This window comes from Mauremys mutica, chromosome 4 (assembly GCF_020497125.1).
Source record: "Mauremys mutica isolate MM-2020 ecotype Southern chromosome 4, ASM2049712v1, whole genome shotgun sequence".
In the NCBI taxonomy this organism is placed as follows: Eukaryota; Metazoa; Chordata; order Testudines; family Geoemydidae; genus Mauremys; species Mauremys mutica.
This window is the reverse complement of record NC_059075.1, coordinates 115763514-115789298: the sequence shown is the minus strand read 5'-3', so window position 1 is coordinate 115789298 and position 25785 is coordinate 115763514. Positions and strand designations below refer to the sequence as shown.

Genomic DNA, 25785 nt, shown 5'->3' with positions numbered 1-25785 from the left:
ACAACAAGTCAGATTTGGTCAAATGAAATAAAAGCAAAACACATTCTAAGCTGATCTTAACACTTTCAATGTCCTTACAAACTTAGATGCTTCTCACCACAGGCTGGCTGGTTGCCTTTCAGCCAGGCTCTCTCCTTTGATCAGCGCTTCAGTAGCTTGGTGGTGATGTCTGTAGATGGAGGTAGAAGAGAGAGGAAGAGCCTGACAAACGTTTCTCCCTTTTATCATTTTCTTTCTTCCCTCTTGGCTTTGTCCCCCCCTTCAGGGTCAGGTGAGCATTAGCTCATTGTAGTCCCTACTGACCAAGGGAAGGGAGGTGACTCACTCGAGAGTCCAACAGATCCTTTGTTGCTGCCTAGGCCAGTTTCCTTTGTTCCTGTGAGGCTGGGCTGGGTTTGTCCCATTCATGCCCTGATGCGGTGTGAGCTACCCCTCTACTCTTGGAGAGTTTTGCCTGGGCCTTTTTAAGCCACGAGGACACATTTTCAGCCTCATAACTATATACATGAAATTACAACCTATAACATAACTATAACATCACTGTAACAACAATTACTATAACATCACTATAACCACAATGCTCAGTGCATCATGAGCCTTCCGAAGACACTTGACATGACAAACATACCACACAATCATATTATAAGGATGAACATGGAGGTGTAGGGTGTTCCCATGAGGTACAGAACATCACACCTCCACTCTTAGTTTACTGCAAGAGGGTTAGTCACTGACTAGCTCGAAGGCAGTTTGTGTTATAGTTCTCTTGGCATCCAGCCATTAAGACCATGAGGCAGTGTGCCTCAATTTCCCCATTCACACACAGCAAACCATTTTTTTATGGTTTCTCTGCTGTGATAAGCTTTAGACTTGTTTACAGGTATTAATTGAAAAGTAGCATTATCATAAGGTTTAACATCCACGTCAAAATTCTTATCCCCAAAACATTAAAACCAAAAGGTATATCTTAGATGTGCATTTACAAGTATCTTTATGATAACGCGCCCTCTGTTCAAATATTCTAGTTTGAGGTTAGTCTGTTCATTAGCCATGGTGTCCATTGACTCTCTCCCATGTAATCAGTCACTGGCTTTTCTTTCCCTCCAGTGTTCCCCTCTGTGTGGGCTCTTAATTTAATCATGTTTCTGGAATTTTGGTGCTTCAGGGTCTGGCAAGATAGGTGTTCAGGGGGATCCTGCACACTGGCTGGCTCTTTGGGGAGTGGTCTCCCCACCCTAGGACTGTACATATGTAGAAAATCCAGCTCCCCCTATGGGGTTACCCTGTGTTTCCCCCTCCCAGCACTGAGTCCGCCCCTGCCCCCTAGAGGGCTGTGATCTGTGCTCTCTGGGCTAGGTGTGTTTACCCTTTGATCAGATGCACCTTTTCCCAGCAGCTTTCCCATAACTGCTCCCTTTCTCTCATCAGCCTGGGGGAAAACACCGCCCTCTCTGTCAGTTGGGTCATTTGTGTTCTCACAAACTACCACCTGGCAATTTCCTGGTCTCAACTCCTCTTCTGTCACAGGCGTTAGAGCTGCACCTTGATGTACAAAGACACAGTTACTTTCCAAAAACTTATCAGAAATAGCATCCTGAAAAACTGGGACCTGGATTGGGGTACCCTCTGCCACCGCTTTCTCTGTCCCTGAGAAGTCAGCTGTGTGACTGCTCCCCTCCAGGAGGCCAGTTACACTGTTCCTTCTCAAAACCTGAGTGCCTGGGTGCACAGATGAGGGGATGGGCGATCCCACCAATCACACCCCTTTGAGGTCCTCCCAATGAGAGACTAAGGAGAGGGGCATTGAGTAGAGGTGAAGTGAGCACACTCGCTGATTGAACAAAGGGGAAGGTGCAGGGTTCATCAAGACGGCTGCCACCCCCATCATTTCCTGGGACCCAGCCTGACTCCCTTGTTCCATTTTCATCCTCATTCTGAGAGACGTTCTGACCAGAGCAGGCCAGAGATAAAGGACCCAGATGACACCACCACCTCCATGGGCTTTGGCTAAATCCCATCCCCCACCTGGGTGTGAGACTTTGTCTTTCCCCTTCCTCCCACATGTCCTTTTCCTTTCCTACCATATGTCTTCTCTTGCCAATCCCTCTCCTTTTTCCTTCTGTCTAATGGAAGTCTGGCTTAGCTGGCCAGGACGGCCTATTGACAACACTGCTGTAAGCCTGGCACCAGAAAGAGGTTACTAAATGCAGCTCTCTGAACAGCTGGAGAAGGTACAGTACAAGTTTGCCAAGTCTGAGAGTGGCTGCTAAGACCACGTGCTCTGTTTTTCCAGCAGTGAGGTTGCAAGTGAAAAATCAACACCAGCGACCGAAGCTGCATTTTCTATCTCTGCTCTTCTTCTCTTTCCCCTGGCATGGGTTTTGTTCTGTCATGAAGCAAACAGGACCCAACATTAACAAGAGCTCCAGCTCATCTCAGCTAACTTTCCCTCTTTTCCACAAAGGACAATTATTACTATCTAAGACAGAGGTTCTCAAAATAAAAATTTCGGAGGCCTCAGAGTGCAGCCATCAATTCTTGCTGGTGGCTGCTCTGACAATTTTTCCTAAAATACTTAATTAACTTTAAGAGAAACAAATAAATATGCTCATATACATGTCCAAATCATTGTAATTTATGTAGGGTCTGGGATTTGTTTGTATCTTTGCAGACTCAAAAATAATGTACAGTTGTCTCTATTCTTTACTGGATGTATCCAGAATAGAAATACAAAGACGGAGCTTTTCACAGCAGCAGACTTACGAGCTAGACAGTAAAATAAAAAAAATTCAAAAAAACCAACAACAAAAAAGACAAGAACGTGCAAAGTGATACTTGTATGTTAATACCTCTTTTCACAGCCTCCCAGCTAGCTACTAAGGCTGCTGTGAAAAGTGACATTAACAAACATACAAATATCAATTTTCACAGCAGACTTCTCAGCCCCAGCAAGCCCAGGGACAAATTAAGCCCTAGATGGAGAGGTGGGAACTCCACCAGAGAGGTCCTTTGGGGTCATCTGCCTGTCCCAAGTCAGGGTAAAGGAGGAGGGTTGGGCGTGGGGCTAGCAACTCCACCCCGTAAAAAATCAACTTGCTACAGAAACGCCAACAATAGAGATAACAGAGACTTTTAGCCTGGAAAAAGAAGGGTCTTCAATTTGAAGATGCATGACGCTGGGTGGTGAAAGCCGTGAGGAAGCCACTAAGCCGATCACCCTTCTTGCAACCAGGAGGATTACCATCGGCACATGGAACGTGAGGACCATGTACGAGTCAGGAAAGATGGTGCAGGTTGCAGGAGAGGTGGGCAGAGAGGCAGCAAGGGTTGGGGCTATGGGGGTGGGGGGTAAGCCCGGAGCTGGCTGGGGGATGGAGCTCACCACTGCGTGGATGGATCCTGAAACCCACCACCCCATGATGGAAATCTGACCACACCGTCCATGGAAGGTGGGGAACTCACTGGCTGCCTGCTCCTCCAGTGTTTGTGTCTCCAAAGGGGGGCAGGGTCCAACCCCTGCTGGTGGCCCTGGCTGCTTCTTTCCTCCCCCCCCCCCCCATCACTGTCCATGATACTGGGGCCTCAAGAAAAGCCTCTGGTGGCCACATGAAGCCACAGTGGCTGCATTTGAGAAATGCTGACCTAAGCTGATCAGACAAGAGCTAGGGAGAGGCGGGTGGTCCTTCTAAAGACTCTCCTGCTAAAGGGAACAAGGGATGTTGTCAGGATGAAAGCCTTACTTAATGCTTTACATTTTAACTGTTTGTCCTTCTTTTGCTGCATCTCCAATAGAGTGTTAAAAGAATGTGTTGTCATGGCGCCAAGCCGGCTGTGGTCTCTGTATGCCAAGCCACCAACCTTGTGTTGAGTTAGACACAAGTGGGGCCGTGTTCACACCTTTGGGTCCCTATATTCCATCTAAATGAATACACCACCACCAAGTTGCAGTGAAGGGGCTGAGTCAAAATTAGACTTTTGGCACCCCACAATAGCCTGTCTAGCTCAATTTATCTATATGTCTGTTTTGGTAGGTAAAAGGGGGTGGCCCGCTCTAGAGGATTTGCCAGGGTTTTACTGGGGGTTTCTGTCCGACCTTCGGAGGACTCCCTGGAACAGACTGCTACTTTCGTTGACCCTTGGAAGGACATGGATATGGCATTCCCCTCAAAGGATTGACATCCAGCCACTATATTTTTCAGCACAATATTCCCTAACACAACAAATTTATTAAAAGAACAAAGAATCCATATATCTTCTTAACAAGGCATAACGTCTATTAACACAGGCACATGTCAAAGTGTTCAAAATTTGTAATATTAGACAATTGAAAATAGCTTCAAGTGGTTACATTCCATATGGAATGGCCAGTCACATATAGAATGCTGACAGCAAATCCTTAAACATTTACATTCTAATAAACATCCAGCTTTCTTATCCCATGTCATACTTTATATTACAGTTGCCGTGCTTACCTCTCCGCTGTCTTCCTTTCCCTCTGAATAGTCCTTCTGCTCCACCAGTGGTGTCATTGTTGCTGCTGCTTCGCTGCCACTGCTTGCCTTTTCTTTAGTGATTTAAGCCCTTTTTGTTTTCTTCCTCCTTGATCTTTTCTTTTGATGACTCTTCTATTACTCGAGTACACTCCAGCACCTCCCACTCACAGGGCTGCCCAGAGGATTCCGGGGGCCTGGGGTCTTCGGCGGCGGGGGGCCCTTCCATTCCGGGACCCGCCGTCGAAGTGCCCCTAAGACCCACGGCGGGGGCCCCCCCGCTGCCAAATTACCGCCGAAGCGGGACCCGCCGCCGAAGTGCAGCCAGGTCCCCAGCGGTAATTCGGCCGCGGGGGCCCCCACTGCGGGTCTTCGGGGCACTTCGGTGGCGGGTCCCGGAACGGAAGGGCGCCCCCGCTGCCGAATTACCGCCGAAGACCGAGCCGAACTTCGGAGGCGGGTCCCACTTCGGCGGTAATTCACCGGCGGGGGGGGGCGGAAGGACCTCCCGCCGGCGAAGACCGGGAGCGGAAGAAGCTCCTGGGCCCGGCCCCGCAAGAGTTTTCTGGCCCCTCCGGAGCGAGTGAAGGACCTCGCTCCAGGGGCCCCGAAAAACTCTCATGGGGGCTCCTGTGGGACCCGGGGCCTGGGGCAAATTGCCCATATTGCCCCCCCCCTCTGGGCGGCCCTGCCCACTCACACTGACAGACAAACACAGACTAAGCGAAGCCTGTCAGCTACCTTCTTTCTATACAGATTTTGACCTATTGAGATAGCTTACTTTTACAATCCCACCACCAATCAGGTTTAAGCCCTCCATCTGTTAATCAAAGCTGGACCTGATTGAAGACCTGCACCTTAAATGCCGGACCTGATTGAAGGCCTGTGTTATGCTTAACTGACCCCTCTCTTCAGGATTTTGGAGTGACCATTGTTCAGCCTGCCTGCTTGCTATTGGCCGAATCTCTCCCAGACCTCCATTTTGGATTTCTCTGACTGTGACGGCTGGCGACCGCCATTTGGTTATCGCTAGCCACAGCCACCTAAAACTATTAACTGTTAAATCTCTATTATAAACAACTATCCCTATCTAAGTGTAGCCGAACACTACGCTTCACAGGCCCCACTCTATTTGGTATTAAATTACACCAGTTGAATGTTAAATTACACCAGTTGAATGAGTCGTTCTCTCCCTGCTTCAGCTAGTGGTGACAGCACAGCGCTCTTAGGCTGTATTCCTTACACAGCACAGAGCAGCTGAAAAATCTCCTGTATCAAGTCCTGTGGAGCTCCACAGAGGTGAAGGAGAGAGGGAGAAATCAGGAGGTAACAGAGAGGGATTGGGACTCTGTGATGCCCGTTTGGGAGGCACCTCACCACCACCTGTCCTTAGCATGAGGAAGTGTTGTCTGTGCATCAGCTCCCAGACACCACCAGCCTCTGGCAACACAAGCAGGACCTGCCAGGCTGCCACAGACCTTGCTCTGTGTGTATGTATATATATCTCCTCACTATATGTTCCATTCTATGCATCTGATGAAGTGGGGCTGTATGCCCAAAAAAATGTTGTTAGTCTCTATGGTGCCACAAGTTCTCCTGTTCTTTTTGCAGATACAGACTAACACAGCTGCTACTCTGAAACACGTCCACACTGTGCTCCTGTAGTGCCCAGGCCCTTCACTGCATACACACAGAATTACCAGGGTTGCTGTCCTCCAAGGGACAGTATACACCAGCCTGAATTATTTCAACTCAGGATCTCCTCCGCTTAATACCACAGCGCTGAAATACGTGGGGAGTGAAAATAAGATGACATTTATTAAAGATCAGAGGTTCAAGTGGGTAGTGAGTAGGACGATGGAAACAGAATGGTTACATGTAAAACAGAACTATTACAGGCCTCCTAGAGTCTAAACTAAACAGGCTGAACCCTTGTCTCCAGTAGTTATACTCACCTAAAGCAAAGTCCCAGCATCTCCAACCAGCATGGTGAGGATCCCTCTTTCATGAGGCAAAAGCGCTGTCCTTTGGCTCCCTTGGGGAAGGATAAAGAGCCTCCCACAATCCCCTATATAAAATTTCTCTTCGGGATCTCAGGATTTTCTGCAAGCGCAGGCAGACGTCTAAGGTCTATATGTTCCTGTGTATCTGTGGGGCTCTACCTCTGCTGTTTGGCTCTCTGTCTTGTGGGATTTGACATCAGACCAGGGGTCCATGAGAAAACTAGAAAGTTTGCTTGCTCTTCTGGAGTTTAAGGTCTCCAGGAGGAAAGCTGTGGGGCTGGCACCAAGCAGAGCTTATGCACTAAGTCCCCTGCAGGACTCTGTTGGTCTCCTCTTCCATGTTCCCTACATCCATGCTGCTCCCAAGATCAGCATTAATAGGAGCACTGGTGTTCCCAAAAGCCAGGTGCTACCAGATTAAAAATGGATTGTTGACCCTGGGATGGAGAGTTTGGGGACCAAGATCTGTCAGGGCCTAAAGGAACTCAACTGCCTCTTTTGGAAAGTATAAAGAATAAACCGTTTACAAGAGGGAAAAAAAACTTTTATTTGAAAATAGTCCCTCTACACTTCACATTTCTGCCAAGAAGAGCTCCTCAAAAATAATTCTCTAAAGAGAAAAATCTGAATAATCACAAACAGAACAACGTTGAACCCCCCCCCAACACCTGCAGGATCTCGGAGGACTTTGAAAGCCACAGTTTGCTTTTGGGGTGGGGGAAACAGAGCAATGTGAGATCACCCCCATCTCTATAGTGACTCCTCCATCCTGTTAAGGTAAGATTTGGCTGGTGATACTTTGGAAGGAGGATCAGCCAGTCAGTCTCAGCAGAAAGGTGAAGGCTATAAGGGGGTGGGGGTGGAGTGTAGATCTCCACATCGCAAAGAGAATTGCTGCGTTCCAGTTACAACACAACTGGAACATCAGGAGAGCGCTGACCCTTCATCCATTCAACAACTGAGCACTCCAGCCATTGACAATTTAAACAGCAGAACAAAGGCAAGCAAAGCTGAGTAAGGGAATCTTGGGGAGAAGTCATCCAGCTGGGGAGAATCCGGAGGGGTGGTTTAGATACAGCAGACCCTGATCTTCCCCACGGACACTGCTTCTGTGAAGTTTTACTGATAACAGGGTGATGAACACAAGCACTACTGAGAGGCCCAATACCAGGACCGTGATGTTCAGGCCCTTGGCAGTCTTGCCCTTGCTTCCTGCTCCATTGGTGTCACCCAGAACTTTACGATCCCTGGCCTGGGGGGAGGAAGGGTAAAGAGTGAAATGTTTGGGGCACCAAGGCCTGCTTCACAGGGTGGCTGAGCACTTGCGGCTCTCAAGACTTTGGTGGAAGGTCTGGGTGCTTATCAACTCTCAATATCCAGTTCCAACTAGCCAGTGCTGCTGGCAAGTAGAGGCTTGGGGGGGAATGAACAGAGTGATTCCCGACACTCTGCACATCTGAGACCTCCCCACTCTGTGACTTTAGCTTCCTCTTGGGCCCTGAACTCTCCTCTCTTCATATTTCCTATGGAACTGCCTCTCACTCTCTCTGCGACCTCGCCCAAGTGCCCCACTGCCTTGACAGCCCCTCGGCTGAAATCCTCCTCCCCACAGGTCCTCATCTCCCCTCACCTTGATTTCCAGCAACTCCTCTGTGGCCTCCCTTAGCCCTACCCCTTAAGACGCCAACACGTGTGGAACCAACCTACCTGCCTGCCTAAGAACAGTCTGAGAACAGTCTAGATCCATCCTTTTTGGAACCCCCTTTCAGGTAGTTGAAAGCAGCTATCAAATCCCCCCTCATACAGAGGGACCTAGACAAATTAGAGGATTGGACCAAAAGAAATCTGATGAGGTAAAAAAATGACAAGCGCAGAGTCCTGCACTTAGGACGGAAGAATCCCATGCACTGCTACAGACTAGGGACCGAATGGCTGGGCAGCAGTTCTGCAAAAAATGACCTAGGGCTTATAGTGGACGAGAAGCTGGATATGAGCCGACAGTGTGCCCTTGTTGCCAAGAAGGCTAATAGCATTTTGGGCTGTATAAGTAGGGGCATTGTCAGCAGATTGAGGGACGTGATCATTCCTCTCTATTCGACATTGGTGAGGCCTCATCTGGAGTAATGTGTCCAGTTTTGGACCCCACACTACAAGAAGGATGTGGAAAATTTGGAAAGAGTCCAGCGGAGGGCAACAAAAATGATTAGGGGGCTGGAGCACATGACTTATGAGGAGAGGCTGAGGGAACTGGGATTGTTTAGTCTGCAGAAGAGAAGAATGAGGGGGGATTTGATAGCTGCTTTCAACTACCTGAAAGGGGGTTCCAAAGAGGATGGATCTAGACTGTTCTCAGGGTATGTCTACACTACGGGATTATTCCAAATGTACATAAACCGGTTTTGTAAAACAGATTGTATAAAGTCGATTGCACGCGGCCACACAACGCACAGTAATTCGGCGGTGTGCGTCCATGGTCCGAGGCTAGCGTCGATTTCCGGAGCGTTGCACTGTGGGTAGGTATCCTGAAGCTATCCCATAGTTCCTGCAGTCTCCCCCGCCCCTTGGAATTCTGGGTTGAGATCCCAGTGCCTGATGGGGCAAAAATCATTGACACGGGTGGTTCTGGGTACAGCCTCACCCCTCCCTCCGTGAAAGCAGCAGACAACCATTTAGCGCCTTTTTTCCTGGGTGAACTGTGCAGACGCCATAGCACAGCAAGCATGGACCCTGCTCAGCTCAATACTGCAATCGTGGACGTTTTAAACACCTCGCGCATTCTCGTGCAGTCTATGGTGAACCAGGACCTGCAAAGCCAGACGAGGAGGAGGCGGCTACGGCAGCGCGGCGATGAGAGTGATGAGGACATGGACACAGAATTCTCTCAAACCGCGGGCCTCTGTGCTTTGGAGATCCTGATGGTAATGGGGCAGGTTCTAGCCATTGAACGCCGATTTTGGGCCCGGGAAACAAGCACTGACTGGTGGGACCGCATTGTGTTGCAGGTGTGGGACGATTCGCAGTGGCTGCGAAACTTTCGCATGCGGAAGGGCACTTTCATGGAACTTTGTGACTTGCTTTCCCCTGCCCTGAAACGCCATAATACCAAGATGAGAGCAGCCCTCACAGTGGAGAAGCGAGTGGCAATAGCCCTCTGGAAGCTTGCAACGCCAGACAGCTACCGGTCAGTCAGGAATCAATTTGGAGTTGGAAAATCTACTGTGGGGGCTGCTGTGATGCAAGTAGCCAAAGCAATCATTAAGCTGCTGCTACGAAAGGTTGTGACTCTGGGAAACATGCAGGCCATAGTGGATGGCTTTGCTGCAATGGGATTCCCTAACTGTGGGGGGGCGATAGATGGAACCCATATCCCTATATTGGCACCGGAGCACCAGGGCACCCAGTACGTAAACCGCAAGGGGTACTTTTCCATGGTGCTGCAAGCACTGGTGGATCACAAGGGACGTTTCACCAACATCCACGTGGGATGGCCAAGGAGGGTTCATGACGCTCGCGTCTTCAGAAGCACTACTCTGTTTAAATGGCTGCAGCAAGGGAATTACTTCCCAGACCAGAAAATAACAGTTGGGGACGTTGAAATGCCTGTAGTTATCCTGGGGGACCCAGCCTACCCCTTGATGCCATGGCTCATGAAGCCATACACAGGCAGCCTGGACAGTGGTCAGGATCTGTTCAACTACAGGCTGAGCAAGTGCAGAATGGTAGTAGAATGTGCCTTTGGCCGTTTAAAGGCGCGCTGGCACACATTACTGACTCGCTCAGACCTCAGCCAAACCAATGTCCCCTATGTTATTGCTGCTTGCTGTGTTCTCCACAATCTCTGTGAGAGTAAGGGGGAGACCTTTATGGCGGGGTGGGAGGCTGAGGCAAATCACCTGGCCGCTGATTACGCGCAGCCAGACACCAGGGAGATTAGAAGAGCACACCAGGAAGCGGTGCGCATCAGAGAAGCTTTGAAAACGAGCTTCATCACTGGCCAGGGTAGGGTGTGACTGCTGTGTTTGTTGATGAACACCCACCCCCGTTGATTGAGTCATTCCCTGTAAGCAACCCACCCTCCCCCTTCGATTACAGCTTGCTTATGGAAATAAAGTTACTATAGTTTAAAAATCATGTATTCTTTATTAATTCATTATAAAAAGAGGGAGAGAACTGAGAAGGTAGCCCGGGTGTGGTTTGGGAGGAGGATAGGAGGGATGGAAAAGCCCATTAAAAAATTTCACAGTAATGACAGCCTTCTGGTTGGGCTGTCCACGGGGGGTGGAGTGGGCGGGTGCACGGAGCCTCCCCCCACGCATTCTTACACGTCTGGGTGAGGAGGATGTGAAACATGGTGAGGGGTGAAGGTGGTTATGCATGAGCTGCAGCGGCACTCTGTGATCCTGCTGCCGTTCCTGAAGCTCCACCAGACACCGGAGCATGTCAGTTTGATCACGCAGCAGCCCCAGAGTTGCATCCCGCCACTGCTGATCTTCCTGCCGCCACCTCTGATCTTCCTGCCGATCTTCCTGCCGCCACCTCTCATCTCGGGTGTCCCTCCTGTCCTCACGTTCTGTGGGATTGTTGTGCATGAGAGTGTGAGAAACTGACATGCAAGTTTCAAGGATGAGGCTAGTTCTTATCTGCTGGTAGGCAGTAACAGGATAATAAATTAGAAGGTTAGACAGAATGGCAATTACCCAATGAAGTTACAGCTGTGCTTGTGTGTACCTTATTAACCAATTAGCAACTGCTTGATTGCCTGGCCTTAATTGTATATAAGAGCATGCTGGAGGGAAATAAATGACTTTGCTTCCAATCATATTGACTGTTGAGCTTTGTTCATGTACGCCTGCGATGCAACAAATGGTGACCCCGACATGATTCGAATCGAATGGTGATAGTGTCGGTGGCCTGACCCAGGCGGAAGAGCCGCGGCGGGGAGTGCTGGAGAAGGGCCAGCCCCCGGGCGTCCAAAGGAGAGGCGCATCTGAGCTCAGAGGTGAGCGGCTAACATGAGTACCGCTGTATCAGCTGAAGAAAAGATAACACAGAAGCCTTTATTGCACATTATGAAGCGGCAGGGAGAAAGGCTCCCCTCTGATACGTTATCCCGCCTGCTGCGGTGGGGACAGAGAAGGGAACCTTTTGTTAAGCCGAGTACAATTTTTAATAAAACTGTGTGGGAGCGGCTAAGCTCCAAGCTTTGGAAGTTGGTGGCTCAGGGCGATAAGGAAGCCTTTTCCCTGAGTCCAGTATGGAATAAGACAAAGAAGATAGTAAAAACTCTCGTGGCCGAGGCAGGAGTGCAGGCGGCCCTTTTTAAGTTTTTCCGCCCAACGCCCAAAATGCCTTCTGTGTTGTCGGTTGGAGCAAGGGAGTTTTTCGGTGGCAAGGACACGGTGATACCTTTGGCTTCCGACCTGGATAATGTTGCCCCTGTTATGGTTCCACTACCCTCCAATACGCCCGAGCCTATGAAAACAGCTTTGCCGTATGCACCCCCTCCCAAGCCATGCCGTGTCCACGGGACTTGGGGGTGTCACGAATGCGGGGAGATAAAGGAGGCTCGGGTGAGACACGTGCCATCACAGGTCTATCCCAATTTGATTACGCCTATTCAGTTTACCCAGTTTAATGCCTTTTATAAGAAAGTGGAGCGCCGGGGTCAACAGCTGCAGGCCATTAATAATAAGTTAGATCAAATGCAAGGTCTTCCAGCATCATTGTGGAAAGAGGGGGAGCTGGAGAGGCTCCGGACCGCCCTTTGGGCACTCGACGAGGACGGGAAAACTTTGGAGTGCATGGCGCAGGCAGAGGCTCGTGCCGTGGCCCCGGAGGTTGTTCGGACCTACAAGCAAGTAAGTTGTTTTGGCAGGAGCCCGGAGAAGGCGTCCCACGCTGGCTGGTCTGAGCCGGGGACAGTGCCGGGAAAACCGTTATGCTTCTCCGGTATGAGCAGCAACAGCTGGGTGTTCTGACACAGGCTGCACAGATTAAAAGAAGCCTAGCAGGGAAGGAGAGAGAACAAAATGATTTAACCGAAGAAAAGCTTATTCTTTTCTCGCCCCAGTCAAAAACACACATTGCTAACAGCTAAGACTTGGCGAACAGCCCAGACTAAAGAGAGCTTGACTGGGCCCAAAAAAGCTAATGAGAGCTGCAAAATCCTGCCAGGCACTAACGGAATGTGTTAGCTGTCTCCTTTCACAGGTATGGAAGAGCTGCCCAAAGATTCTAGCAGCCCTGCCAATTTTGCAACCAGGAGACTGACTGCCTGGACCCATGATTTTATTGCAAAAGACCCCTTCACATCAGGAGAATTTTTCTACTGATGATTGGCCTAATTATTTTTTAGTTTCATTGTGCTTTTAAATAGCAGGAAAAAAGGACAAGGTAACGTGCTGGTTAACCTCTCCCTTGTCTGCTGCAGCCCCCATTGTGTTATTGGATTGTTTTTTGTTGTTTTTTGAAAGAAGCAAAATTACTACAGGATGATGTCCTGGTAAATTTCCCCCGTAGAAGCTGAACCACGACGGTGGTGGAAAAGAAGAAAAAACACTTACGTTGTTGATATTGCCAAAGTCCAGAAATTCCTGACTAAAAAGACATTGAGAACTGACCCTGGTGAAGAAACAAAGAATTGTACACTGGCAGGAAGAAATTTGGGACTCCTGCTGAGAAATGTGATGTTAATTGGATTTTGGGATTTATTTTACAGGCTGCGCCCTGTGTTTTGGATACATTTTTTTTAGCATGTATTGCCCCCCCCCCTAATTGGATTGTAAATGATATTACCCCCCCCCCCATTACTAACCCCGGTTTTTTTAGAGCCTAATTGTTTTTTGTTTTTAGAGTTTGAGAAAACTCAGCCAAAAGTTTGTTGAGTATTCTCAAAGGGGGGAGTTGTAGGTTACTAGGCATAAATTTAGGTAATTTGGGAGAATGGCTTTGAATTTATGTGACCCGAAGTACCTTTATGTAAAGTGCTTTTGTTAGCCTTATTAGATTTTTGTTAATTTTGTGTTATGTGCTGATTATTGGTTGTTGTAGATTGCTTGATACTAGATGTAGCCTATATTTAAAATAGATAGGCTGATTGCAGATGTTGTAATTAAAGTTATATGCATGAGAATGTAGCCCCCACGGTGGGAAAATACAGATAATTGCTCGCAGTAGAGATTAGAAGGGTGGGGGCTAGTTAAGAAGTACACCCTCCTAGCTAAATTGATAGTGGGATAAGTTAGTGTCCATGAAAGGAACGGTTTAGCAAGAGGAAAAAAGGATCGGGCCCAGGCAGGCAGGCAATAGACAGAGACTCTGAAGAGGAAAAAAGGATCGGGCCCAGCCGGCCAGGCTACAGACAAAAGCTTGGGAATTTTAAATATTCAGGGGGATACTTGGAATGGTGATTTAAGTTGAGAAAGGTTGTTGTTGGAGTACAAGCGAGTAATTTAATGCAGAGTAAAAGTTAATCTTGTGGTTGCTAAAGGGAATAATAGCTGATTTTTGTAAAAATGCTGAGAGAGACAAGTTTTTGGTGTTTTGAAATTTTTGTAAATAAATTTAGGCAAAGAAATTAGTTTGTAATTGTTTGGCTATGAATAATTTTGTTGCATTAGCTGAAGAATGTATATAGTGCTATGTAATTGAGATTGTATTAGGTTTTATGGGCATATAAGTGGTGATGTTTTTTTTTAGTGTTTGAAAGCAGAAGTTGATAGTAAGAAATTTTAAGCTGTGATTAGCTTTGGATTTTAGAGGTAAGCTAGGAAGCAATTGTATTATTGTAAATGATTTAATTGATGATGTAATTTTTCTTTTTTTGCTTGGTAGTAATAAGGGTATTTGTATATTGTATGTAATGATTGCTTGCCCAGTAGGGGTAGTTTTGTTTTTGTTTTTTAGATATTAAAGAAAATTGGTGTTAGCTGCATAGCATTTAATGTACCGTGCATTTATTTATAGAGTTTACATTTATGTTTTATGTTTTATGTTTATTTGTGACGTGTTTTCTGGCCAGAATTGTTGTGGTGTTGTTGAGATGTTTATGTGGTTTATGTTGTGTTTTCTGCTGTGAATCCCCCCCCCCTCAGTGTCAGTTTGATCACCTGACACATGAGGGATGGATTGGTAATAGAAATTTTGTCACAATTTGGTGTGCAATAGAGAACGGGGGAACCCTGCAGAATTTATATTATTTATTTGTTTTACCCTTGTTGTTTTATGTTTGTTTTGTTTGGTGGTGTTGGTGTTATATGTTGAGAATTGCATGGTTACAGGTGAGCCCTATAGCATAAGATAGATTATTTGTTTTTGGTTTTGTTTTGCACGCCTTTTGCTAAAGTTTGATGTAGTTTATTGGATGTTTTTAATTTTTTTTGTGTTTAAGAATAGGGGGGAGATGTCCGGTTGCATCTTCCCTATGCTGCCTTGGTGGAAAATTACAGCAGCGTGGTTACAAGAACAGAGGGATGAGATAAAGTTGTTATGCCAGAGCGAGGCAAATGCCAGGTGGCCTAGCTGAGATTGTTTTCAAGGTCCCAGGTGGATTCCGGCGAAGTGGGTCCGGCCCTGGCTGATTTTGGCGCAGAGTGCCATAAATACTACGGCCTTTTGCTTGCCCCATGTTGCTGCAGTGGAAGCCCTTATTGGAAACCTGCTTTGTGGGTGTTTGCACCTTGGTGGAACCCTCCTGGCCCCTTGGGCCACTTGCGTTACCTGGAGGAGGGATGTATAGGTAAAAGTAGGGCATTGCGGAAGATATTGTTACGGTTTAGTTAGGCAGCTGGTGTTTAGATTTGCTTTTAGTTTTGCTGTGTAATAGATTGTAGTAATGTGATGCTATGAGCTGGGAATGTTTTGCTGTGCCTTCCCTTTTTTATTATGAGAAAAGGGGGGAGGTGTGGGATTGTTGTGCATGAGAGTGTGAGAAACTGACATGCAAGTTTCAAGGATGAGGCTAGTTCTTATCTGCTGGTAGGCAGTAACAGGATAATAAATTAGAAGGTTAGACAGAATGGCAATTACCCAATGAAGTTACAGCTGTGCTTGTGTGTACCTTATTAACCAATTAGCAACTGCTTGATTGCCTGGCCTTAATTGTATATAAGAGCATGCTGGAGGGAAATAAATGACTTTGCTTCCAATCATATTGACTGTTGAGCTTTGTTCATGTACGCCTGCGATGCAACAACGTTCACTGGCATCTTTCCTGTAATTTGATACCACGTCCTTCCACTCATTCAGATGAGCTTTTTCCTTGCAGGTTACTTCCATTATATCCGAGAACATCTCATCTCGCGTCTTCTTTTTCCTCCGCCTTATCTGAGCTAGCCTTTGGGATGGAGTAGGGAGGCTTGAAAAATTTGCAGCTGCATAAGGGAGGGAAAAAAGGGAGAGAAGTATTTTAAAAGATACATTTTACAGAACAATGGTTATACTCTTTCACAGTGAACAGCACTATTCACCTTACATAGCACATGTGATTTCACTACAAGGTAGCATTTTTCATCTTAAAACTGAGTGTCTGCAGCTCTGGGGTTACAGATCTCACAGACACAGGTCCGGGCATCAGAATTCAGCTTGCATGCGACCATGGTAAGCCACTGTCTTTCGGCTTCTCCCCCCACCGCATGGCTGGTACCATGAAAGCTCACTGCTAATCACCCCCCTTCACCCCGCACACCGCGTGGCTGTTAGCTGGGAAGATCCCTGCTGACCAAATGCGAAAAAGCTCATCGGTATTTCACTCCTCCCCTCCCCCCGCTTGGCTACATGCAGGAAAGGATTTTTTTTTAAGCTGCAGTCCACGATCCCAGTAGGAAAATGGCCATCTCTGTCCCCTTAATTAAATTCCTGATTTTCAACCAGGTTACCCTGAACGATATCACTTTGCTGAGGATAACACAGCGAGATAAAGAACGGATGTTTCTTGAATGCCAGCAATCACCGGGACCATACGCAGCTATGCTTTGCCATGCAATGATACCCAATTACTTGCTACATGCATGGCATGGTAAAGTGTCCTACCATGGTGGACGGAACAAGGCTGCCTTGCCCAGAAACCTTCTGCAAAGGCTTTTGGAGTACCTCCAGGAGCGCTTCATGGAGATGTCCCTGGAGGATTTCCGCTCAATCCCCAGACATGTTAACAAACTTTTCTAAGTAACTTTACTGGCTGCGAATGCATCCCAAGTCCTCAGGGCAAATCAATCATTAAAAAACGCTTGCTTAAAAAACAATGTTTGATATTTACAAAGGTACACTCACCAGAGGTCCCTTCCATGGCTTCATTGTCTGCGATAGTTGCTTGGGAGGGCTGGGAGGCTAATTCCGTCTGGGTCAGAAAAAGCTCCTGGCTGTTGGGGCTAACGGAGTGCTGTGTGCTCTCTGCAAAGTCATCTTCGTCAGCTTCATCATTGTATTCTTCCCCGTCCACATAATCCTCAACCATGGCTGAGATTACAACCCCCACCTCGGAATCCACAGACAGGGGTAGGGTAGTTGTGGCGCAGCCCCCTAAAATTGCATGCAGCTCAGCGTAGAAGTGGCATGTTTTTGGCCCTGCACCGGACCTTCCGTTTGCTTCTTTGGTTTTCTGGTAGGCTTGTCTGAGCTCCTTAACTTTCACTCTGCACTGCACTGAGTCCCTGCTATGGCCTTTATCCAGCATAGCCTTGGAAATTCTTTCAAATACTTTTTCATTTAGTCTTTTGGAACGCAGTTCTGTTAGCACTGAATCCTCTCCGCATATAGCGATCAGATCCAGTACCTCCTGAGTAGTCCACGCTGGGGCTCTTTTTCAATTCTCAGGAGACTGCATTGTTACCTGTGCAGATGAGCTGTGCGTGGTCACCTGAGCTGATGAGCTCTCCACGCTGGGGAAGCAGGAAATGAATTTCAAAAGTTCGCGGGGCTTTTCCTGTGTACCTGGCCAGTGCATCCGAGTTCAGAATGCTGTCCAGAGCAGTCACAGTGGTGCACTGTGGGATACCGCCCGGAGGCCAATACCGTCGATTTGCGGCCACACTAACCCCATTCCGATATGGTAATCCCGATATTAGCGCTACTCCTCTCTTCGGGGAGGAGTACAGAAACCGGTTTAAAGAGCCCTTTATATCAATATAACGGGCCTCGTAGTGTGGACGGGTGCGGCGTTAAGTCGGTTTAACGCTGCTAAAATCGGTTTAAACGCGTAGTGTAGACCAGGCCGCAGTGATACCAGATGACAGAACAAGGAGTAATGGTCTCAAGTTGCAGTGAGGGAGGTCTAGGTTGGAGATTAGGAAAAACTATTTCACTAGGAGGGTGGTGAAGCACTGGAATGGATTACTTAGGGAGGTGGCGGAATCTCCTTCCTTAGAGGTTTTTAAGGTCAGGCTTGACAAAGCCCTGGCTGCGATGATTTAGTTGGGAATGGGTCCTGTTTTGAGCAGGGGGTTGGACTAGATGACCTCCTGAGGTCCCTTCCAACCCTGTTATTCTATGACTCTATGATTCTATAAAAAGAAATAGTATTTTTAATTAATCTCATACAAGTATTGTAGTGCAATCTCTTTATCGTGAAAGTGCAACCTACAACTGTAGATTTTTGTTTGTTATATAATTGCACTCAAAAACAAAACAGTGTAAAATTTGAGACCCTACAAGTGCATTCAGTCCTACTTCTTGTTCAGCCAACCGCTAAGACAAACAAGCTTGTTTACATTCATGGGAGATAATATTGCCTGCTTATTTACATCACCTGAAAGTGAGCATGGGTGTTCACATGGCACTTTTGTAGCCCGCATTGCAAGGTAATTACACATAGGCATGGGAACTAGGGGTGCAGGGGGTGCTGCAGCATCCCCAGGTTTTAGCAGGGGCTCCGCTGCTGGCTCCCTGTGCCCTGGATCCCAGGCCGCTGCCCCCCATGCCCCGGCTGCTGGCCCCCCGCACCCTGGCTGCCAGACCCTTGGTCCCGGCTGCTGACACCCCACCCCTGGTCTCAGCTGCTGGCCCCCTGCCCCTGGGTCCCGGCTGCCAGCTCTGGGGTGGGGGTGCAGACAGGGGTAAGGAGGCTAGCTTTCAGCACCCCCACTATTCAAAGTGTTCCCACACAACTGTATTTACAAACCAGATATGCTAAACATTTGTATGCCCCTTCATGTTTTGGCCACCATTCCAAAGGACATGTTTCCATGCTGATGACACTCGTTAAAAAAAAATGCATTAATTAAGTGTGTGACTGAACTCCTTGGGGGAGAATTGTATTTCTCCTGTTCTGTTTTACCCACATCCTGCCATATATTTCATGTTATAGCAGTCTCAGGTGATGACCCAGCACATGTTGTTCATTTTAAGAACATTTTCATTACAGATGTGACAAAATGCAAAGAAGGCACCAAGGTGAGATTTCTAAAGATAGCTACAGCATTTGACCCAAGGTTTAAGAATCTGAAGTGCCTTCCAAAATCTGAGAGGGACGAAATGTGGAGCATGCTTTTAGAAGTTTTAAAAGAACAACACTCTGATGCGGAAACTACAGAACCCAAACCACCAAAAAAGAAAAACAGTCTTCTGCTGGTGGCATGTGACTCAGACGATGAAAATGATCATGTGTCAGTCTGAACTGCTTTGGACTGTTATCGAGCAGAATCCGTCATCATCATGGAAGTATGTCGTCTGGAATGGTGGTTGAAACATGATGGGACATATGAATCTTTAGCGCATCTGTCATGTAAATATCTTGTGAGGCTGGCTACAAAAGTGTCCTGTGAATGCCTGTTCTCACTTTCAGGTGACGTAAGTAAGAAGCAGGCAGCATTATCATCTGCAAATGTAAACAAACGTTTTTGTCTGAGCAATTGGCTGAACACGAAGTAGAACTGAGTGGACATGTAGGCTCTAAAGTTTTACATTGTTTTATTTTTGAATGCAGTTATTTTTTGTACATAATTCTACAATAGTAAGTTCAACTTTCATGATAAAGAGATTGCACTACAGTATTTGTATTAGGTGAATTGAAAAATACTATTTCTTTTGTTTTTTTACAGTGCAAATATTTGTAATGAAAATAAATATAAAGTGAGCCCTGTCCACTTTGTATTCTGTGTTGTATTAAAAATCAATATATTTGGGAAAAAAAGAAAACATCCAAAAATATTTAAATAAATGGTATTCTATTATTGTTTAACAGTGCGATTAATCATGATTAATTTTTAATTGTTTGGCAGCCTTAAATAAAACAAAAACAAAAACATTAGCATTAAAAGCTGAAAGTTATAAGACTTCAGTACAAACAGGAAATGTTCCACTAGAATCGCTGTGCAATGTGATTGCTAAAGCTACTAGCAACTGTTCATATTTTCAAAGCTCATTTGCTATTGAAAATGCAAATTAAATAGCACAGGGACATCCCTCTGCACAATGTTGCCACAGGGAAATGACAAAGTGCCAACAGAAATCAAAAAGGCATTTTAAAAACCAAATAATGTAAAGGAGTGAAACTATATTTCCAGCGGATTACATGAAAGGGAGTCCAGTTCAGGGACTCAGAACCTTGGATCAGACAACTTGGCAAACTGCTGTGAGGCTTTCTGCAGACACACAGCTGATAAAGGGTTACTTTTAACACTGCTACTAGGCACGGCAATCATAAGTTTTTGGGTGAGGGTGCAGGGGGATGCATATCAAATATTTCTCTGATCCAAGTCTCCTTTGGCCGCTCCATCCATGATTTCAGAGAGGGAAGAGCAGCCTTACCCAGAAGTGCCTTTAAGGTCACAGCCTGGGGAAGTGGGTGCCCAGCTGTCCTGTCCTGCCAGTCTGTCCCGCAAGCCCTGTTTTCACAACTCCCGCAGCTGGTTAACTGGGGTCACTTTCACTCCCTCCCTGGGCCGGGCACCTGTCACCCGCGGGCAGTGTCCCAAGCCCTGGTGGCTACCCCAGAGCCGGTCCCACTCCCCCGGCAGGGCTCACCTTGAAGGAGAAGACCAGAGCCATGAAGCCGAGGCAGCAGACGTTGCAGAAGAAGGTGCTGAAGAGGGACCAGAGTACGAAGCGGTGGGGCGGCTGGAGGGGAAGCGCTTCCCGGGGCCTGTGTAGATGTACCTGGGAGCCGGGCTGCCCTGCCCCCTGCAGTCGCTGCTGGGCTGCACGTTGCTGCTCCAGGCCTCCACGCTGGGGGCCAGGGCCAGGCGCTGCCCTGGGGACTCTGCTGCGGGGCGAGCAGGGAGCTCCAGATATGCCAGGGAGCAGAGCAGGCCGGGGGAGCTCGGCAGCTGCAACTGGCCTGGAAAGCCCCACGGGGACATGAGAGAGAGAGGATGGAAAGTGGGGGGAGCTGCCGGAAGGGCACCACAAGGGGATCTGTAGCTAGAACTATAGGGGTACAAGCTAGATGGAGCATGTGGTAGGTGGCAGGCTGGGGGAACTGCAAGGGGCGGCTGGAGGAGCTGGATCTGTTGCAATAGGGGTACAGGCTGCGGGAGCTGCAGGGAGTCGGCTGGGGGATCTGGATCTGTCGATATAGGGGTACAGGATGGGGGAGCTGTAGGGCGCAGGTTGAGCGAGCTGGATCTGTCGCAATAGGGGTACAGTCTGGGGGAGATGCAGATATGATGAAGTGTGAATGTTCTTAATGTTTTCTCTGAATACTGTGTGGGTGCCTCAGTTTCCCCTATGCATTTCTTAAGTATCTAGGTGGTGGGATAAGGAGGTGTGATTGTTGCAGAGCCTTGGAGGGCCATTGTGATGCTGTCTGCACAGAGAATGGCTGATGCCCTGTCTCCTGGCAACTGATGGCCTTGGTCCCTCCCCTGCAAGGTTTCCAGAACACCCGGTCGAAAAGGGATCCAGTCAGCACTGCTGACCAGGCCATTGACTGTCCAGTTGGTAGTGCAATGCAGTGGGACTGGCAGGCTCCCTGCTAGCCTCCATGCTGCACAGTTCCCGGGAAGCAACTGGCATGTCCCTCCTCTGGCTCCTATGTGTAGGGGCAGACAAGGGGCTCCGCACGCTGCCCCCGCCCCAAGCGCCAGCTCCGCAGCTCCCATTGGCCAGGAGCCATGGACAATGGGAGCTGCGAGGGATGGCGCCTGTGGACAGGGCAGCACGCAGAGCCATCTGGCTGTGCCTCCATTTAGGAGCTGGAGGGGGGACATACCGCTGCTTCCATGAGCTGCCTGAGGTAAGCACCACCCAGAGCCTGCATCTCTAAGCCCCAAGGCCCCAATCCCCTGTCCCAGCCCTGATCCCCTTCCCACCTTCCAAAACCCTCAATTCCAGCCCAGCGCACTCTCCTACACCCCAAACCCCTCATCTCCAGCCCATCCCAAGGCCCACACCCCCAGCAGAGCCCTCACAATCCCCCCCCCATGCCCCAACCTCCTGCCCCAGCCCTGATCCCCCTCCCACCTTCCGAACCCCTCAGTCCCAGCCCGGAGCACCCTCCTGCACCCCAAACCTCTCATCCCCAGCTCCACACCACAGCCTGCACCCCCAGCCAGAGCCCTCACTCCCCCGCAACCCAACCCCTCACCCAAGCCTGGAGCCCCCTCCTACACACCAAACCCATCAGCCACAGCCTGCAGCCTCCTCCTGTACCCCAGAGCCCGTAGCCCCAGCCTGAGCCCTCACCACTTCTTGCATCTCCACCCACTGCCTCAGCCTGAAGCTCTCTCCTGCATTCTGAACCCCTCATCCCCAGCCTGACCCCAGAGCCTGCACCCCAGCCAGAACCCTCACACCCCCCACACTGCAACCCCTGCCCTAGCCTGGAGCCCCCTCCCGCACCCTGAACCCCTCATTTCTGGCCCCGCCCTGGAACCCGTACCCCCAGCCCAGAGCCCATATTTTTGTGCAAGTAGAAAGTTGGCCACCCTACCTCTGGATCTTCCTCCTGCAGCTGCCCCTTTGGCAGCCTGGAAAACTCCTCTAGGGTCCCCATTGTGACCCCCCTCTTCAGCAGAGTCCCAGGGCTCCTTTGTGGCCACCTGCTCCAGGCCAGCCCTGGCACATGTAAAAACAAAGCAAGGGGATGGTTGCTTTTTAAGGTGTGTGCTAATTCCTGCTAGGCCTTTGCCTTTCTGCTACTTCTGCATAAGGTACCGTTTACATTGCAGTACGTTCCCTCGCCATGTCTAATGACCCCCAACACCTCTAACTGAGCCCTGAAATCTTTTGAATAAATTGAAACCCACGTGGTTTCTACTTGAGTGTTATTCCCCATACATGCTGGGAACGGACAGTGCTGCAGCTGACCTAAACAGTAACCAATGCCAAGGCCAATGTCTCATGCACACTGATAGGCCCTGTTTGTTTTACATCATCTGAAAACAATTTGATCTGTTCCTGCCAGTGACCTGTGCCTCAGACCCTGCCTACAGAAGTGAGATCCATGTGCAGCTCATGAGTAAGACCATCCTGATGTTAGGGGTTTTGTCTTATATATGCAACTATATCCCTCCTTCCACCTCCCCCGCAAAAAAGTGTCCTGATTTTTCACACTTGCTATCTGGTCACCCTACTAATGAGTCATTTGTGAGAAGAGAGATTCAGATCTGGTCTACATTACAAACTTAGGTTGATGGCAGCCCCCTTACATTGACCTAATAACATATGCGTCTACACTACCAGGTCCCTTCCGCCGACCTACCTCGCCTGTTACATAGACTTAATTACTCCACCTCCGCGAGAGGCGTAGCTCTTAATTTGATGTCGATGGGTTGACAGAGAGGCAATGTAGGTGCAGCATTGTTTAAGTCAACTGAAATGGCCCCCAGGACGTGTCCCACAATGCTCCGCTGTGACCGCTCTGGTGATAGTTTTCAGCTCTGCTGTCCAGCAGCCAGGTACACAGGAAATAGCCCCCAGGGCCGTCCTTAGCCATAGGCAGAATAGGCAGTCGCCTAGGGCACCACTAGGTCTGGGGGCACCGCTCTGCTGGGAGCCCGGACAGACGGGAAGCAGTGGAGCATGTAAGAGCAGGGCTGCTGGGTCCTAGAGAGAGCCGAATGCAGCACAGTCAGAGGGAGGGGATTGGCTGCTGGGGTCTCTGGGAAGGGGTGGGGAAAGGAACTCACCTGTGAGTGAGACTCTTTCCCCCGGTGTGAGGTGAGGCAGGCTTGGCGGCTCTGGCAGTATCCTTTGTTGTCCCCCATAACATCCATTCTTCTCTCTCCTGCCCCACAGAGCACCTCCCCTTTTCTCCCTCCCCCCCCATGGAGCACCCCTCTCTCCCCCCTCCCCTCTGTCAGGGGTGAGTTGGGTGAGGTGCTGGGGGGGGGGAAGGGGAGGCTGGCTGCCTGCCTGCTGAGGAATGACAGGATTGGAATGGTCACACATGGCTGGGCTGGGGATAGCCAGATAGCATGTGTGAAAAATCAGGACAGGGGGTTGGGGTAGGGTGAGCAGATGTCCCACTTTTATAGGGACAGTCCCAATTTTGGGGTCTTTTTCTTATATAGGCTCCTATTCCCCGCCCCCCACCTCCTGTCCTGATTTTTCACACTTGCTGTCTGGTCACCCTAGGTGGGGGTAATTGGTGCCTATATAAGACAAAGCCCCAAATATCGGGACTGGCCCTATAAAATCAGGACATCTGGATCTGGTCACCCTAGCTGGGGAGCGCCTCTCTCCCCCAGGTTGGCAGTGATCCATCTCATCCAGAGGGAGCTGCACAGGGCAGGATGAGCTGCTGTGGCTCCATGGGTGCCGCGTCCCTGAGATCAGATGCTATGCTAACTTCACCATGGTCCGTTGGGCTGGCGGTGGTGCCCATTGGCGTGTGCTCAGACCTGAGGGTTTGCTGCTGCTGTTGCCACTCTGCACCCCAAGAGGTGGATTTTGGGGTCCTGCAGTTTTCCACATATCTCCTCCTCTACTGCAGCTGTTGGACCAGCAGCCTGGGGGGTGAGCCAAGCATGAAAGCAGTGCTGTGTTGCCATTTAGATTGTCATTTAACAAATTTGTTCACCAAAAATGCTTGTTAACAATACTGAATTCAATTTCAATATATTTTTTAAATCAATATCTTAGCCAAAAACAGAAAATTAAGTTGTTGACAATTATTTGTGACAAGTTTGGTATGGGGAAAGGAATGGGCCAGTTTTCATCAGAGAAACAAAAAATGTTCACTGACTTTCCTATAGCCCTGTTACTGCTAAATAGAGCCCTCCAACAACTGTAATATGCTCATCTCCTTACTAGTGTATAGAGCAGGGGTCGTCAACCTAAGGCACACGCACCAAAGGTGGCATGCGAGCTGATTTTTGATGGCATGCGGCGGTGGGCTGAGCGGCTCAGCCTGCCACTGCTCTGGGGTTCCGGCTGCTGCCCCATTGCCACCCAAGGTCCCAGCCGCCAGCCCCACTCAGCACCCATTGCTGGCCTGGGGACCCCCAAGGAACCCCAGAATGGCAGTGGGCTGAGCAGGCCGGCGGCTGATACCCTGATTGAGCCATTCAACCCGCTGTCGGCCTGGGGTTCCATTCACTCAGCTGGTAGCAGGCTGAGCAGGACTAAATTCAACGAAATAGGAAAACAAGAGCAACTAATGACAAAGTACAAGAACCTAGAGCAGTGGTCCCCAACCTTACTGTGGCAGCGGACGAGCATCCGCTGAAATGCTGCTGAAATTCAGCGTCATTTCGGCGGTGACGTCTCTGGATGACGCCGCTTGTCAGCCGCCAAATTTTGGTGGCATTGCGGCGGATGCTCGTCCACCGTCCAGTACACAGGTGCACTGAGAGGCCTCTGCGGACGCCATGGCACCCACGGGCACCGCGTTGGGGACCCCTGACCTAGAGAGCCTCCTGAAGCACGACGATCATTTTGATTTAAATGGATTTGAACCGTATGAAGAATTGAGTACACTGTCATCAATGTTGCCACATGCAAAATCAATGATGGACATTGTACAGTTTATTCATACCAGCAAAACTTGTTGACATATATCCTAATGTGTACGTGGCCACTTGTATTCTACTGACAATTCCTGTAACAGTAGTATCAAGAGACCAGAGTTTCTCAAAACTAAAGCTCATTAAAAACTATCTCCACTCTACAAGGAGTCAGGAACACTTGACTGGTCTTGCTATTCTTGCAATCAAACAAAACATCACTTTGTCTTTGTCATATGGTGACATTATTACTGATTTTGCAGCCAAAAAAGCCAGAAAGATTGCTTTTAATTAAAAACAAATCCTTGTTTCAATACCTCTTCATATAAATTTCCAATAAAATGTTGACAAATTAAAAAAATTATATTATTTGCATCATTCTGTCAAATCAGAATTTTTTCTATAGTGCTA

At 48.7% G+C, this 25785-nt stretch overlaps 1 protein-coding gene across 1 annotated transcript; it reads right to left on the bottom strand.

Moving 5' to 3' along the window:
- Window positions 1–6794: 6794 nt before the first annotated feature.
- Window positions 6795–22421, bottom strand: LOC123369018 (interferon-induced transmembrane protein 10-like). The gene is made up of 4 exons (XM_045014394.1): window positions 22359–22421; window positions 20453–20848; window positions 7662–7745; window positions 6795–6902 (listed from the first exon to the last, which is right to left on the bottom strand). The coding sequence occupies exons 1-4, from the start codon at window positions 22419–22421 to the stop codon at window positions 6795–6797; spliced, it is 651 nt and encodes a 216-aa protein (XP_044870329.1).
- Between the last annotated feature and the right edge of the window lie 3364 nt (window positions 22422–25785).

What these genes read in the sequence shown, in the direction of transcription:
- LOC123369018 (XM_045014394.1), bottom strand. Translation starts at nt 22,421, where the DNA reads ATGGGGACCCTAGAGGAGTTTTCCAGGCTGCCAAAGGGGCAGCTGCAG. An exon ending in CTCTGGTCTTCTCCTTCAAG is followed by an intron (nt 7,746 to 20,452) that starts GTGAGCCCTGCC and finishes TCCTCCCCCCAG; the next exon opens with GCCAGGGATCGTAAAGTTCT. An exon ending in GCCTGAACATCACGGTCCTG is followed by an intron (nt 6,903 to 7,661) that starts GTATTGGGCCTC and finishes TTAATCTGGTAG; the next exon opens with CACCTGGCTTTTGGGAACAC.